General features: G+C 35.5%; 1 protein-coding gene across 1 annotated transcript in view; it reads right to left on the reverse strand.

The window, feature by feature from the left end:
• The window catches only part of LOC103256088 (unconventional myosin-IXa), a 151,020-nt gene that overhangs the window by 42,967 nt on the left and 89,884 nt on the right, over positions 1-18,169 (reverse strand). The window contains exons 9-10 of the mRNA XM_021710421.1: positions 10,635-10,724; positions 2,843-2,959 (exon numbers count right to left, since the gene is read on the reverse strand). Coding sequence (XP_021566096.1) covers positions 2,843-2,959; positions 10,635-10,724 — 207 coding nt within the window. The remainder of the gene's footprint in view (positions 1-2,842; positions 2,960-10,634; positions 10,725-18,169) is intronic.

Consider the following 18,169-nt stretch of genomic DNA (forward strand, 5'->3'; position numbering starts at 1 on the left):
GGTGATTGTTTTTGGTTAATATTCAACCAAAATATACCATGAATGAAAAGTGCTTTAGTTCTCTTTATCATCATCTTTTTTTATCCTAATTATAAAAATACATCCAAAATTTTAATACACATAGTACACGAATTACTTCACAGAATTGCACAAAGCAAGGGTAGAGGTCTTTCTTAATCTCAGAAATCCTTAAACTCCAAAAAACCCCTAACTGACAAATTCCTAAGATCCAAGTGGAAATGGAAACAATAGGCTATGGGGAAATCAAAATGTTATTTAAGGGAAGGATCAGGAGAGCTAGGTTATTCCAAGCTATGCCAAAAGGACCGTGTAATTTTTCCTGTTTTAACTTCTGTATCCCAATAAATGGAATTCTGTTTTAAGAACAAACTAATTCTGGGCACAGTAGCTCATGCATGTAAAACCAGTATTTTGAGAGGTCGAGGTAGGAAGATCACTTGAGCCCAGGAGTTTGAAACCAGCCTGGGCAACACAGCAAGACCCCATCTCAACAAAAAAAAATTATAAATAGCCAGAGGTGGTGGTACATGCCTGTTGTCTTAGCTACTTGGGAGTCTGAGGCAGAAGGATCACTTGAGGCCAACCAGGAGTTCAAGGCTGCAGTGAGCTATGATCGCACCACTGCAATACAGCCTGGGCAAAAAAAAAGAAAAGAAAAGAAAAAAAAAGAGCCAAACTAGTAAGTATATTTAAGCAGTCTCATGCAGGCTAGGGATGAAACTAGATATCAGAACATATGACTTCTTGGGTCTCACTCTGTCGCCCAGACTGGAGTGCAGTGGCCACTGCCGGCCACCGCAGCCTCGACCTGCTGGGCTCCGGCGATTCTTCCGCCTCAGTCTTCCAAGTAGCTGGAACTACAGGCACGCGCTACCACATCCGGCTAATTTTTGATTTGTTGTAGAGATGAGGTCTCGTCAAGTTGCCCAGGCAGGTCTTGAACCCGCAGGCTCAGGCAATCCACTCACCTCGGCCTCCCAAAGTGCTGGGATTACAGGCTGAGCCAATGACTTCTAAAAGTTAAAAATTTTTATTAAAAAAAAGACAAGGTTTAAGATGTTGACTAACACTAAAAAGGACTGCAACAAAAGACAGCAATTTCTTCCTCCTCATCAATGCCTGTTCCTCTAAAGTCAGCAATATTCAAATCTTTTATCTGTTCAATAGAATAGAAAATATAAATACTTATTCTTCTATTTAATGATATCTTACTTCTATAAATTCTTTCTCTAACTTCTTACTATGAAAAATAGAAATCTGGCTCTAATGCCTGCATATAAACACTTCTCACCACCAAAACCCACTCTTGAAAAACAGTTGTATGACAATTTTAGTTAAAAAAATTTTTTTTCTCTACTAGTGCTAATATATATACAAGGCAAATCGATGTAAGGAGTGATAAATAGTAAGATATTATTTAAAATTCTGTATTAAGAGTATTTTGTTTAATTCTGCTAAGTCTAAGCCCTTCAGAAGAAAAATGAAAATAGTGCCCTTTAAAAATAAGTCAATTTGATAAATTAGACTGCAATTTACATTAGTTTTTATAACTCTGGGTTTACTTAAAATATAAAAAATTAATATAAGGGTAATTTTAAATTTAAGACAGTAGAATTAAATAATAAAGATGGCATTTCTAATCAGTCTGACAAGGTAGACTATTCCATAATGGCTCTTGAGAAAATAAAACTGGATTTGAACTGATCAAAGTTAAATTCCTAAAACCTGCCATGTCAAAAATAAATTCGAGTTGGGAAAAGGCTAGACATTTGCTCAAAGTGTGAGAATAAATATTTCATGATCTTGGGTAAACTAAATATATACAACCCAGGATTAAAAGTGAAAAAAGTTACAGAATTAACTGTAAAAAATTTACCACAAAAGGGCACAAAAAAATAGCATAAACAAATCTGAAAAGTCCAGTAACTACGAGAGAAAATATCTGCAATATATATCAAACCATAAATCTCTACAATATCCACAACAAATGGCCTCTAACAAGGGTGACAAAAAAACAAAATAAAAAACAAAAATAACTCAAAGATACAAAGAAATAATAATACAGAGAATAAAATAAAGAAAACATGAAAAGACGCTTAACTTTCATCTATCATGGAAAAGAATTCAATAAAATGAGAGAGTTCCCATGATCAGATTAGGAGATGTAAATACTAGTAATATCCAGTGTTGGTAAAAGTATAGAGGAACAGACACTTTTAAACACTGCTGGCAGAAAAGTGTAGGGGAACAGACACCATCACACTGCTGGCAGAAGTATATGATCCTTTTTGGAAAGCAATTTAGCAGTAGCTACCAAATTTTTAAAATTTATATATATATATTTTTTCTAAATCCAGCAATTTCATTTTTAGAATTTTATACTAGAGAAATATGCAAAAAGTTAAAAAAATTTGTTACAGTACTGTTTATAACAATAAAATAAAAATAATATAATTTTGATGGATGAATTTATGGTACACATCACACTACGAATTAAAAAGTTTTAAAAAATAAGTCCAGATATATAATGATATAGAATATATTTCAAAAGATCCTAGGTTAAAAAAATACAAGTTTAAAACAATACAGATAGTATGATTCTATTTACATTTTTAAAAAGCAGCTCTGAATATATCTTCGGAAGGTAAAAATAAGAAAATACCAGGACATACAAAACAGTACTTCTCAAAAGGATAATAACAGAAAAATTAGTGTTTACTTATTACTCTAAATAATTCTATATTTTTAAATTTCGTGTATTAACCAGTTTATAAACACAGTTTTCAAAGAAAAATATAATTATCATCCAACATATTTGTACCTTGGTATTGTGCTCCAAATCTTTACTACTCAGAAGTGCATGATTAATTCGAAAAACTATCCAATCAAACAGGGCACTATATAGAGACTTAGCCATGGAGTTTCTCACTGTCACAGCCTGAAAAACAAGAAAAAGGGTTAAAAGTCCAAGTGGAAAGGACAATAGTATGATTAAGACACTATAACAAAGTGTGGTTTGTTCTCATTCAAGAAAGAAAATTTATTATCCTGAACTAAAAACCAATTTTTCTCACAGTATAAATAACCTGTAATTGAGTTTTCTATATGTGCTCATTAATTTAATCCAACTCAGGGAATCTAGGCTAAAACTATCATGAAGGATAAGAGAAACAAAATGTAGGTTACTCAGTTCAAAACATTTTCACTGAAAATTGGGGTATATATTTCCCCGAGGAAAGAAGATATAATTGGAAGTTTACAAACAAATGACCTTGCTAGATAAAGTGGAATAAAATATTCTGAGCAGAGGAATAAATCTGTTAGTAAAAAGGCATTAGTATCTGTGGAATCCTAATCACACTCTTAAAACATACACATAATATAACTACAATTATATTCCTAGTTGTCTTCAGCTTGTCATTCACAGAAACCTCTAGAATTACTCTATCCCAGAGAGAGTAACAATTCCTTCATTATAGAGTCATAAAATTTATTTTTTCCTCATTTCAAGCTTTCTCCTGCTTATGGAAATTCCCTGTATTATCTGTTCAATTTTTCTGTAAGTCTAAAATTGTTCCAAATAATAAAGGCTATTAATTTTTAAAATCCACCACTTAAAAGCCACTTCAATTTACAATTTACAGGCCAATATCCCTGATGAACATACGACAAAAAATTCTCAACAAGATACTAGCAAATCAGATCTGATAACACATCTCAAGAATTATCCACCATGACCAAGTAGGCTTCATCCCCAGGATGCATGGCTGGTTCAACAACCACAAGACCATAAATGTAATTCAATACATTAACATATATAAAATCAACAACCACATAATTATATCATTAGATGCAGAAAAAGCTTTTGACAAAATCCAGTATCCTTTCTTGAAAAAAACCCTGGAACATGTAAGCATAGAGGGAACATATCTCAACATACTAAGAGCCATCTATGATAAACCCACAGTCAATATATTGCTCAATAAACAGAAGCTGGGAGCATTCCCCCTAAAAATGGGAACAAGACAAGGTGGCTCACTCTCACCCCTCCTGTTCAGCGTAGCATTGGAAGTCCTAGCTAGAGCAATCAGACAAGAGAAGGAAACTGGGGGTGTCCAAATACAAAAGGAGAAGTTAAGCTATCCCTCTTTGCTTTATGATATGATTCTACCCGTAGAAAACCCAAAGGAATCTGTCAAAAGCCTCCTAAGGATTTTGGCAACTCTCAGCGTACAAAATTAACGTGCAAAAGACACTCACATTCTCTTATACACCAACAACAAACAGGCAGAGAACTAAATTAAAAAGCACATTCTCATTCACAATAGCCACAGGAAAAAAAAAAAAAGAAGAAGAAAAAATACCTTGGCATCTACCTAACCAGAGACAAGAAAAACCTTTACAATGAAAACTACAAAACACTGCTCAAAGAAATCAAAGATGGGCAACCCCCTTGGGTCCCCTCCCACTGTAGGAGCTTTTCTGTCCTCTCAATAAATCCGGAGGAGGAGGAGGAAGAGGAAGAGGAAGAAGAAGAAGAAATAATAAATAAATAAATAGATAAAGACACAACAAATAGAAAAATATTCCATGCTCACAAATTGGAAGAATCAATATTGTTAAGATGTCCATCATACCCAAGGCAACCTATAGATTCAACACAATACCCATTAAATTCTCAACACCATTCTTAGACCTGGAAATGGCAATACAGAAACTCATATGGAAACAAAAATGACCATGAATAGCTAAAACAATCCTCCGAAAAAGAAATAAAGCAGGAGGTATCACACTTCCAGATTTTAAACTTTATTAGAAGGCTACAATAATCAAAACAGCCTGGTATTGGTACAAGAACAGACACGCAGACCAATGGAACAGGACAGAGATTCAAGGTGCAAAATCTCAATCTCTCAAACAACTCATATTCGACAAAGCCTCCACCAACAACCACTGGGAAGGGGAGAACCTCTTCAGTAAATGGTGCTGAGAAAACTGGCTGACCACATGCAGAAAAATGAAACAGGACCCCTATCTATCACCACACACAAAAATTAACTCTAAATGGATCAAAGGCCTAAACATAAGACCTCAAACTAAAGAATCTTAGAAAATGCAGGAGGCAACCAATTTCTGATCATAACCCCAAAAGCCTATGATATAAGAGATAAGATAGACAACCAGGACCTCATCAAACTGAAAAGCTTTTTGAAAAGCAAAACAAACCATCAAGAGAGCAGGGAGACAGCCCACAGAATGGGAAAAAATATTTGCCAACTATATATGTGACAAAGGCCTAACTTCCAGGATTTACAAGGAACGTGTCAAAAGAAAGAAAACAAACAACCCTATTAAAAAGTGGGCAAAAGACATGAATAGACAAGTCTCAAAAGAAGACATATGAGCAGCCAACAGATACATGAAAAAAATGCTCAGTCTCACTAGTCATCAAAGAAATGCAAATCAACACTACACTGAGATAACACCTAATTCCAGTCAGGATGGCCATCATTAATAACTCAAAAAAAAAAAAGATGCTGGAAAGGATGCAGAGAGAAGAAGAAAATGCTTCTACACTGTTGGTGGGAGTATAAATTAGTATAACCTCTCACAGTGTGGTGATTTCTAAAAGATCTAGAAATTGACCTTCCATATGACCTACAACTCCCCTTCTGGGAATATACCCAGAGGAATTCAATTCATTCTACAAAAAAAGATACCTGTGTATGCATGTTATTGCAGCACTATATACAATAGCAAAAACATAGAACCAAGTGTGCCACCCATCGAAAGTGAACTGGATTAAAAAGTGTGGTACAGGCCGGGGTTGGTGGCTCAGCCTGTAATCCCAGCACTTTGGGAGACCGAGGCGAGTGGATTGCCTGAGATCATGGGTTTGAGACTAGCCCAGGCAACTTGGCAAGACCTCGTCTCTACAATAAATCAAAAATTAGAAGGGCATGGTAGCACACGCCTGTAGTTCCAGCTACTTGGAAGGCTGAGGCAGGATAGACAGCATCCAGAAGGTTGACACTGGGGTGGCTATGAGTGTGCCACTGTGCCACTGCACTACAGCGTGGGCAACAGAGTGAGACTCTAACTCAAAAAAAAGTGTGGTGCATATAGCATATACATGATGGAATATTATATGCTACATCAAATTTCTAGAATATTATATGCTACATCAAATATGGCCAAATATTACACAGCCACAGAGGACAAAATGATAAGCTTTAGAGTCTATCATACTCAGTGATCTAGCACAGAAACAAAGAACTGAGTATCACATGTTCTCACCTATAAGTGGACCCTGAACATTTATCATAATACTACAAGAAAGGGATTGGCAGTAGTAGGCACTGTCAGGGGAAGGTGGGAGCACATAACATCAATAAGGGTACCTGATCCTAAACCAGGTGAAGTGAGGACCAATGGGAGGCCCTGACTTGTACCCTATGTCTTTAAAATAAAATATAAAAAATGCATACATAAAAAATAAAACCCTCAGAGACTGGCAAGAAAAGAAAATAATAATAATTTTGAATGCTAGTGCCTGGATACTATAACAAAGACTTTTTTATGCTGCTGTTTGAGCTGTTCAAAGAATTAAGTGATTTCTTTTCTTAAGGACTTTAATATTGACATCAAAATTAGAGAGCTTCTGTACAACATTGTACCTATAGCTAACAATACTGTATTGTGCACTTAAAAATGTGTTATAGTGTCATAACATTTCTACGGACTCTTCTAAGATAAAAATATCAACTTCAAAAATCGATGAAGGTTTTTCTTTACCACTTAAAAATAAGTTGGCCAGAGAAGGTTCTAAAATGTCATTTCTGGCACACACACAAAAAAGGACGGAAAAAAGGCCATATCAAACGATTAGCTCTGGCTATCTTAGGAAACTTTATAGTTTTCTAGAAATTTGATTTATTAAAACCAGAAATAATATAATTTGTTCAAAATATTTAACAATATAAATTTACTCACAAAAACTAAACTTTCTCTTCAAAGAAAAAAGAGCTAGACTACCTTCCAATTCCAGTTTTTTACTTGTTCTAGCTGTACTATCATGATCAAGTTACTCAAACTTAGGCTACCACTTATACATCTATAAAACTGAGATAATACAACAACCTATCACTAGTTGATGAATTAATTTCTGAATATAAAGGAAAAAATTAAAGTTTCAAGTTTCTACATCAAAAATAATTGCCTATATAGGAAAGAGAAGACTGGTATTAAATTCTCTATCTTCAAAACTAGAAACTTGAAAATAATTGGAAAATGTTTACAGGGTTCTGAGAGAAGAAGAAATGTGACTCTAAAATTCTATCTTTAGGCAAGTTAACAAAGCACAGTCATCCCTCAGAATCTTCAAGGGATTGGTTCCAGGGTCCCTTCCCTGCAAGGATAAAAAAAAAATCCATGGATAATCAAGTACCTTATGTTAATGGTGTATTATTTGTATATAACTTACATACAATCTCCTGTATACTTTCACTCATCTCCAGATTACTTATAATACAATACGTGTTATGTACTGTATTTTTAACTTGTATTATTTTATTGTTATATTTTATTATTGTGGGTTTTTTTTTCCAAATTATCTTTGATCTGCAATTGATTTAATCCTCAGATGTAAAACCTGAGGATACAGAGGGCCAACTATCAAGAAAACCAACAGTAAAACAGATGTATAGTAAAATACCATTCAGTTTTTTGACAGACAAGAAAAAAGGAATAAAGACAATCTGATCAAATTCGGCAGAAGTAGCCAGGCTCAGTGGCTCAGCCTGTAATCCCGCGCCTTTGGGAGGCTGAGGTGAGTGGATTGCCTGAGCCCGTGGGTTCGAGACCCACCTGGGCAGCAAGACCTCATCTCTACAATAAATTAAAAAAAAAAAAAATCAGCCGGGCGTGGTAGCGCATGCCTGTAATTCCGGCTACTTGGAAGGCTGAGGCGGAAGGATCGCCGGAGCCCAGCAGGTCGAGGTTGTGGTGGCCGGGAGCGGCCACTGCACTCCAGTCTGGGCGACAGAGTGAGACTCCAACTCAAAAAAAAAAAAAAAAATTCGGCAAAAGTAAAACATTTTAAAACTAAAATAAGCATAAGACAAAAAATATGCACATGCATATTATTTATCACAATAAAATATATAAGTAGGCTTTTTTTTAGTTTAAAGACTTTCAGATAAAGATAAAAACTACAAACTACCTACAGCATTCATGGTTAATACAACGTACCATTGTCACAAAACACAATAGTCAAACAGAATCCAGATATACCAATATAATACTTATTTACCCCATAACTCTCAATTTTATATTCTCTGAAATGTAGTCCTGTCTATTATAGTTTAATCTCAATAAGCCCAAACACCAAGTACCATTTTATTACTCAAACAAGATTTCATTTAGTGCTCTCTATCTCACTGAAGAGTACCAATATTCTTATAGCCGTGTTAGCCAGAAACTTAGGACTTATTATTGACATCTCATTTTTTTTCCTGGTTTCCCATTATTGAAGTCATAATTAGGTCTTGTTACTCTGATCTAGTTTTTCTTCTTTTTAAATCTATCCATTTCTCCCTATCAGTATGCTGAGACTCTAGACAAAAGAAATATCTTTCTCCTCACTACTGCAGCCTCTCAACTCATCTCTCGACACACACTCTTGCCTTCTGTGTTTGGCAGAATCCTAAGATGCCCTCCAAGACTCCCATCCTCTGGGATACAAGCACTGTATAATCCCCTCCCTGTAAGTATGGGCAGAACTGAAAATACGATGAATTTTAGTCCCATAACAAGCTTATGTTATATGATAAAGGAGAAAAAATTTTGAATATGTGAGGACCCAAATCAGTTTATTGTTTTAATTAATCAAAGGAAGTGACTTGGGTGGGCCTGACTTAAACAAAGTTCTTCAAAAGGAATTGGAGTCCTGCTACCAGAAATTCTCCTGCCCACCTTGAAGAATCAAACTGCCATGTCCCGGGCAGGGCCACAAGGCAAGAAATGGCATCAGCCTCTAGTTGCTGAGAATGGCTCCTGATAGCCAACAATAACAAAAAAACACAGGCATCTCAGTCCTACAACCACGAATAACTGAATCCTGCCAACCACCTGTAAACTTGGAAGAGAACCCCAAGCCACTAATTAGACTACAGCACTGATGGACATCTTGATTTCAGCCTGGTGAGACTTTGAGCAGAGGACCCAACTAACCCGTGTGCCCAGAAACATGGCCCATGGAAACTGTCAAGGTAATAAATCTGTGAAACAGCTCTGTTTACAGCTCTGTTATGACATCACTAAATTTGTTTAACAGCTGTAAAAAACTAATACACTCCTCCAAATGATTCTTTACATTGCTGCCAGAGTACTCCTTTAAAAAAAAAAAAATCTGAGAAACTTTTTTTGCTTAAAATACTTTAAGAGCTTTCCATTGCTCTTCAGCTAAAATACTAAACCCCTTTAGGACTACTCTCCAACATACCCCTAATGTCTTGTACATTTCTGAGCATAAAAAGAGGTTTTAAAATATGTATTAAACAAATAAATAAATACACTTGACAAATGTAAATAAAAACAAAGCAGGGGATACAAAATAATCTCAGAAAGCTAAAAATGTAAATAAACATTGAAATTTTTTTGAAATAAAGATTTTAAAAGAAAATATAAAAGAATTGAATCTTCATATATAAGAAAGGCAAAACTCCTAAAAGATATGGCTTTTTTATTATTTAGAAAAAAGATCTCAGAGTGGGGGACAATTAAATATAACATAAGAAATGTGGACTTGGAAGCACAGTTAGGAGTTGAGATAAATGAATCAACATCAGCCTAAAAAACACTCTCTAGAATTCAATCATAATTTCTTCACCTCTGTGTCTTCTAATCTTCTAATTCCATATCCTTGGCTCACTTTTATAATAATTGTCAGTTTGATTTGTCACCACTTTGGTAAAATTACTGCATAATATAGTGGCTTTTCAATAATTTTCCTAGCCCTGTCCACCTAAGTAGTATAATCATAGCAACAAATCTCACCTGGGAGCCTCTGCATACAGGTGATATTTAAAGCCACTGGACTCAGTGAGATAACCTCAATAAAGACTGTTGAGAACAAAACACAAAGACTGTATTCTAGGGTACCCCACCTTTTAGAGGCCAAAAAGAAAAGAGGGCACAAGACTGCTGAGGAGTAGCCAACAAACAAGTTCACCAGAAAAAGTTCACCAGAAAAGTATGACATGCTGGAAGAAGATAACTGAAGAAACTGTCTAAGAAGGAATAATCAATTGGGTCAAATACTACTCATTTATAATTCTGCCTACCATTTATCCATCCCCATCTACTGTAATGAAACTTAGGAACAGTGAAGAGATTAAGATCCTTGGAGAAAAATGCAAGCTACTGCTTACAATCACACTCAACTTTGATTTTTCAAATCAAATGGAAAATTTAAAATCAAATTTCAAGAGCCTAGAAAATATTTCAATTAACACTTTTTCTTGTTGTCATTTGCATTTTATTAACAGAAAAAACACAAACCCAAACTTTTGAAATGTGCAGAATGCTTTGATTTCAAAGAAAATATATCATACCTCTGCCAGCTTGTATGGTAAAATAAGCTTTTCTCCCACTGTCACTGTCTTCCTTGTAACTAATGCTTCAAATAGCATCTCCTCTTTAACCTACAAAGCAGAAAAGCAAATTCAGTATATAAGATTTATGACAATAGCCTGAATTATATTTTTAAAAAGTCAAATACAGGGAAAAAACCTTAATGAGACTAGTGAATATACAATAGAAAAAAAATACACTGGGCAATTTTAATACTGGCAAAAGTGGAATTTAAGTGCCCAGCTCACAAAAGAAAGAAAGGGTCAGGTGCAGTGGCCCACGTCTGTAATCCCAGTACTTTGGGAGGCCAAGGTGAGAGGACTGCCTGAGCCCAAGAGGATGGGGCGGGGGAAGAAGGAGAGGGAGAGGAAGAAGGGGGATAGAAAGGAGGTTAGAGGAGAGGGGAAGAGGAGGAGAGAAGAAGAGGAGGAGGGGGGAAAGGGGGATGGGGAGGGAGAGAGAGAGAGGAAGGGGGAGGAAGAGAGACAGTACACAAAAGACAGAGTAAAAAGACAGTTAGGTTTTTTTTAACTTAAAGTTTGCTTTCTGATCATAACAGAAAAACAAGTTTTGTTGTGCAGAATACAGAAAATATAGAACAGTACAAAAAGCATTTTAGGATAATCAACCTGTAGATAAGGACTAAAGAGAGGAAGAGTACTTATTGAATTCTAGTAATATTCCAATGGACACTTACTTATGTTTTAAGATGTTTATTTTTATTCACAAATGATAAACTTTAAAATAAACTTGACGCTTCCTTTGTTCTCAACCCAGTGGCAAATACTGTAACAATTTTAACATATATAATTTCACTTCATGTTTTTGTATTCTTACATATGCTATATTGTCAAATGTATTTAATGCTTACCTGTATGGTATTATATGGCCCACAGGTTGAGATATAACTATGTTGATAATATATATCAAGTTTATTCATGTTAACTGATACATTGCATCCCTGCATATAAATATACCACAATGTGAAATCCATTCTCCTATTTGTGGGCATTGATGCTATGTACAATTTTGCATGATTAGAAAAGAAACTGCAGTGAGTATTCTCGCATATGAGTTCAAGAATTTCTGTGAAGAAACAATCTAAAAGTGAAATTACCAGGTTGTAGTGTACACATTTCCCTCTTTAAAGAATACCGCCAAACTCCTACAGACAATTTTCACCAATTTGTGCTCTCAGCAGTAGCAGTGATAGTTGCCTATTTCTTCAAACCTGAACAACACTTCGTGTTATCAAACTTTTGAATTTGGTAATATTGATGGACACAAAATGATAAAAATAACTACGCTTTATAAAAACATCCATACATAATAAAAATATAAGTCATAAGACTTTATGTAGAAAACAGACAAATTTATCAAGCAAAAAAGATTACATTATAAGGAGAGTATGTGATTTATGACAGGTCAACCATTTTTTAAAGAATGATTTTGAGCCTTATTAAATGAATACACAACTAGCAAATAAAACATGTTCTTTCAGAGCATTCATTGCTCAGTCAAGTTCCAAAAACTAGAAATAATTTGAGGCATGTTACCGTCACAAAATGCAATAAAACGAAAAAATGAACAATTGAGTTTAAATACAAAATGCCAACTTTTTTATATACTTAAAATATTTGGAGAAACAAATATCAGATTACACAAAAATGACAAAATTATGCTAAGAAAAAAATGTGACAAAATCCAAAGTTATATTGTGAGGTATATTTCTGCAGTTATTAAAAGTGAAAATTTAAAAATAAATTATCTATGCTGTAGATACAAGAAAATTTTTAAAAGAAACAAACAAACGTAAGCTAGCAACAATGTGAAGCAAAGGTCACTTCCATACACTTCAGGAAGAGTATAAATAGGTGTAGCCACTGTGGAAAGTAATTTGTCAGTAACAGTAAGGCTCAATATGTCCACATACATAATTCAAAAATTCTACTCCTAGGACTATACCCCAGAATAATTCTCACCCATATTAACGAGGGGACATGTATAAGAATGCCTATGACAGTACTACCTATAAATTAAAAATTACAAACAACTTCAACATGAAGTGAAATGATGTATGTCAAAATTGTAATAGTATTTGCCACTGGGGAGAGAGCAAATGAAGCATCAAATTTATTTTAAAGTTTATCATTTGTGAATAAAAATAAACAAACATTTAATACAATACAGAAAAAAGATAAATTACGTTTTGTTCATACAATGAATTTTATACAGCAGTTAAAAAGACAAATCTAGACTATATAAATCAACTTTAAAATATCGGAAACATAATATGGAATGAAAAAGTTAAGTTTCAGAATGATACATAAAGTATAACATTTATATAAAGTCTGAAAATATACAAAAGAAAACAATATATCTTTATGAAAACATCTATCTCTATTGAAAATATAAAAACAAAAAATGAAAAACATCAAATTCATAAAAGTGGTTACCTCTGTTAGGGACAGAGTACACAGTGGGCTTCAATTACATACAATATTTTATATTTGGGTGTGACTGTGAATACCTAAGTGTTGTTTAGGTTGTTTTCTATGCAATATTGCATACTAGAAATATATAATAGAGAAAAAAAGAAAATATGCTAAAACATAAGAATATGTAATAAGTAAAATAGTATGTATCGAATAAATCTAAAGGCCGATTATTTAAAAACATGAAAGACAAGTCTCACAGAAATCAAGAGAAAAAATTAAGAAACACAAACAAAGCTAACACATAGAGAAAAAAATTTTAAAGAACTAAAAGCAAATATTTATAAAGGACGCATGCTAATAAAGTTTAAACATTTAATACAATACATGATTTCCTAGAAAAACACACAATTATTAAAATAACTCAAGCTAAATTCTAAGCTGAAAAGAGTGGGAGGGTGAAAAACTACCCAGCATATTTTAGAGTTGTCTTAATGCTGGTGCTAAAACCTGACAAGACTGTACACAGATCTACACACACACACAACCCCAAAGCACACTACTCTTGCTCATTACATTTGGTAAGCATCCTAAAGTAAGTATCACTGAATTCATAATATTTTAATCAGCTACCTCTATAATTAAAAAAAAATGACTAGATGTATACGCATATATAACTTTCAGAATATATATTTTTTTGAGTCAGAGTCTCACTCTGTCACCCAGGCTGGAGTGCAGTGGCACGATCATGGCCACTGCAGTCTAAATCTGCTGGGCTCAGACAATCGTTCCACCTCAGCCTTCCAAGGAGCTGGGACAACAGGCATGTGCCACCACACCTGGCTGCTTTTTTGATTTATTGTAAAGACAAGGTCTTGCCATGCTGCCCAGGCTGGTCTTGATTCTTTGGCTCAGGAAATTCTCCTACCTCGGCTTCATAAAGTGCTGGAATTACTGGCATGAGCTACTGCACCTGGTCTAGAGTTTTTAAATAATAATAAACTTTATTATTACACAACAAGGAACAATAGGTGCAATATAAAATTGACAAAGTTTCTCAGATTAACCTAACTGAGAAACTGATATGTATGTTAAAAACCCATTCCTCACACTGTTTCAAAAGATGTTAAAATGTACTCAAAATATATAAATTTGCTAAAAATTGAAGAGTTTTGGTAATGGTGATGGTTCTAATATCTCACAATAAAACATCCTCCACAATTACGCGCAATTAATCTATTGGAGCTTTTCATATATTTCAATAATTTCATAAGCATCCAAAGTCTTTAATAAACAAAAGATTCAAAACACAGCTGCCTAAAGTAACTATAAAATAATTAGAAAAAAATTGATAAAATTAAACCACTACTCATCAAAGAAATGCAAATAAAAACCACACTGATAACACCTACCTCCAGTCAGGATGGCCATCAACAATAACTCAAAAAACAACAGTTGCTGAAGAGGATGCAGGGAAAAGGGAACACTTCTACACTGTTGATAAGAGGGCAAACTAGTACAACCTCTGTGGAAAACAGTTTGGCAAGTCCTAAAAGATCTAAAAATCGACCTTCTGTACAACCCTGCAATCTCCCTTCTGGGAATATACCCGGAGGAACTCAAATCACTCTATGAAAAAGATCCTGCACACACGTTTATTGCAGCATTATTCGTAACAGCAAAAACATGGAACCAACTGTGCTGCCCAATGAAAGAGGACTCAATTTTTAAAATGTGATATATATACACAATGGAATATTATGCAGCCATAAAGAAGGACAAAATTATGAACTTCACAGCAACTTAGATGGACTTAGAGTCTATAATACTTAGTGATCTATCACAGAAACAAAGAACTGAGTATCACGTTCTCACTCATAAGCGGACCTTGAACAATTTTCATTAATACTATGAGAAAAGGATTGTCAGTAGTGGGAAATGGCCAGGGGTGGGGTGGGGGGAGCGGAATTGGCAGTAGTGGGAAACTGCTAGGGAAGGGAGGGTATAGCTCATGAACAAGGGAACCTGCATAATGAACATTTGTATACCTAACCCTGATTGTACCTCACATCTTTAAAATTAAAAAATTAAAAAAATTGTCAGGCATGGTGGCTCAAAGCCTATAATTCCAGCACCTTGGGAGGCCAAGGTGAGCAGATTGCCTGAGCCCACCAGTTTGAGAACAGCCTGGGCAACTTGGCGAGATCTCGTCTCTACAATAAATCAAAAATTAGCCGGGCATGATAGCACATGCCTATAGTTCCAGCTACTTGGAAGGCTGAGGTAGAAGGATCTCCTGAGCCCAGCAGGTCAATGGGGTGGCCATAAGGGTGCTACTGCATTCTGACCTGGGCGGTGGAGTGAGATTCCAACTCAAAAAAATAGACAGACAAACAGATAGATATTTTTTAAAATTTTAAAAAATTAAACCACTACTTTCAAAGCATTTGCTCTTCAAAACTAAATCTATATTTGACATTGAATTGGATAATTTGGGAAGGAGATGAATTAAATTTAATCTTAACTAGAGTTGAAATTATATATATATAAACCAGTCATTGTGTGTATCATTGAATTTTTATCTCAGTCAAAGCCTTAATAAGGTTGCAAGCATTATTATCAATCTTAACCAACCAGAGGCAAGTATTTTAAAAAAATACCTCTGGCCAGGTGCAGTGGCTCAAGCCTGTAATCTCAGTATTCTGGGAGGCTGAGGTGAGAGGATTGCCTGAGCCAGGGATTCAAGACCAGCCTGGGCAACTTGGTAAGACCCCGTCTCTACAATATATCAAAAAATTAGCCGGGCGTGGTAGTGCACACCTATAGTACTGGCTACTTGGAAGGCTGAAGCAGAAGGATCGCCTGAGCCCAGCAGGTCGACACTGGGGTGGCAGTAAGTATGCCACTGCACTCCAGCCTGGGTGATAGAGTGAGACTCCAACTTAAAAAAAAAAATTTTTTTTTCTAAAAGTTAACTATCAGCGAATACCAAGGAATCTTCTCTAGTTCCCAAACTTTAAAGCTTTCTTTCTACTTAATACTAAACCTCTGTCCTAGAATCAATTCAAACTATAGACAAGGAAGAATTTATGAAGCTCAAGTTCAAAAGTGAGATTTACTATTTCGCAGCCATAAAGAAGGACTAGCATATGGACTTCGCAGCAACTTGGATGAATTTAGAGTCTATCATACTCAGTGATCTATCACAGAAACAAAAAATAGAGTGCCATATGTTCTCACTCATAAGCAGAACCTGAACATTTACCATAATACTATAAGAAAGGGATAGGCAGTCGTAGGATATTGCTGGAGTGGGGATAGAATGGGGGAGAACACAACATCAATAAGGGTACCTGATCTCAAACCAGGCAAAGTAGGGACGAAAGGGAGGCCCAAACTTTACCTGTATGGTGTCCACTTGTATGCCTAATCCTAAATTGTACCCCCATGTTTAAAATAAAACATTTTTTAAAAGAGAGAGATTTACTATTAAATTACATTTGCCATTAGTCAACTTTGATACTGGTCCCAATTCTCAGAACTGGATTTCTTTTTTTTTTTAAGCCAATACTTGTTACTTGTTTCCTCTTTGAGTTGACTGAATTCTTTCTCTTACCAAAGAAGAAATGCTACACTAGAAACATAAGCCTTGATGCTTGCCGAATGCCTGAACTTCTAAATAAGACCACTACCCACAATGCCTGTATTAACACCAATGCTTGACTAAAATATCACTTGAAATACCTGACAAAAATACCATCTGTTCTCTGACCTTCATGATCTTCAAAATTAAGACCTGGCCGGGCTCGGTGGCTCAGCCTGTAATCCCACGCCTTTGGGAGGCTGAGGTGAGTGGATTGCCAGAGCCCGCGGGTTCGAGACCCGCCTGGGCAGCGAGACCTCATCTCTACAATAAATCAAAAAATCAGCCGGGTGTGGTAGCACATGCCTGTAATTCCGGCTACTTGAAAGGCTGAGGCGGAAGGATCGCCGGAGCCCAGCAGGTCGAGGCTGCAGTGGCCGGGAGCGGCCACGCACTCCAGTCTGGGCGATAGAGTGAGACTTCAACTCAAAAAAATAAAAAAAATTAAAAAATTTTTAGAAATAAATAAATAAATAAAACAAAATTAAGACCTTTAGATACCAGACTCCACTTTCTGGTAGAACTTCTTTCAAATGAGAATCTAGTTCCAATTAAAGGTCCTTCTCCTGCTCCTCTGCTAGGCTATCATTCCATTAAAGTTAATAAATAAGTAATGCCCAATCATGCACAGAAAAAACAAACACCGTGAGATTAGATAAATAAGAAAGAGATATCCACAGAGCACTGTAGGCTTACAATGAACACAAACTAGCAAAAAATTAACTTTGCACTACAAAACCAAAACTAAATTATGCTAAGTAGAAGCAAATGATCTGTGATAAGGAAGTCAGTTTAGACCACTTAAGATGAAATCCCATGAACCAAGATCTGAAAAATTAGCACTATTTTAATTGAAAAAGTAAGCTATTAATAATTACCAAAAACTGGAAACAACTAAGATAACCTTCAATAGGTGAATAAATGAAAAACTACAGTACATCCATATAACAGAATACTACCTAGTGCCAAAAAAGAAGTGAGCTATCAATCCATAGAAAGACATAAATGAATCTTAACTGAATACTGCTAAGTGAAACAAATCAGTCTGAAAAGGACACATACTGCATGATTCCAATTACATTACCTTTTGGAATGGGCAAATCAATGCATACAGTAAAAAAATGAGTGGTTGGTAGGAGTTTGGGAGAAGGGGTTGAAGACGTAAAGCACAGAATTTTTAGACAGTGAAACTTCTGTATAACACTATAATGGCGGACACATAACTTTGAGCATTTGTCAAAACCTTACATCACAAAAAAGCGAATCTTTTTTTTTTTGAGTTGGAGTCTCACTCTCGCCCATACTGGAGTGCAGTGGCCACTCCCGGCCACCGCAGCCTCGACCTGCCGGGCTCCGGCGATCCTTCTGCCTCAGCCTACCAAGTAGCCGGAATTACAGGCATGCGCTACCACGCCCGGCTGAATTTTTGATTTATTGT

This window comes from Carlito syrichta, unplaced genomic scaffold, assembly GCF_000164805.1.
Source record: "Carlito syrichta isolate Samal-C Ts95f unplaced genomic scaffold, Tarsius_syrichta-2.0.1 Scaffold288912, whole genome shotgun sequence".
NCBI lineage: Eukaryota > Metazoa > Chordata > Mammalia > Primates > Tarsiidae > Carlito > Carlito syrichta.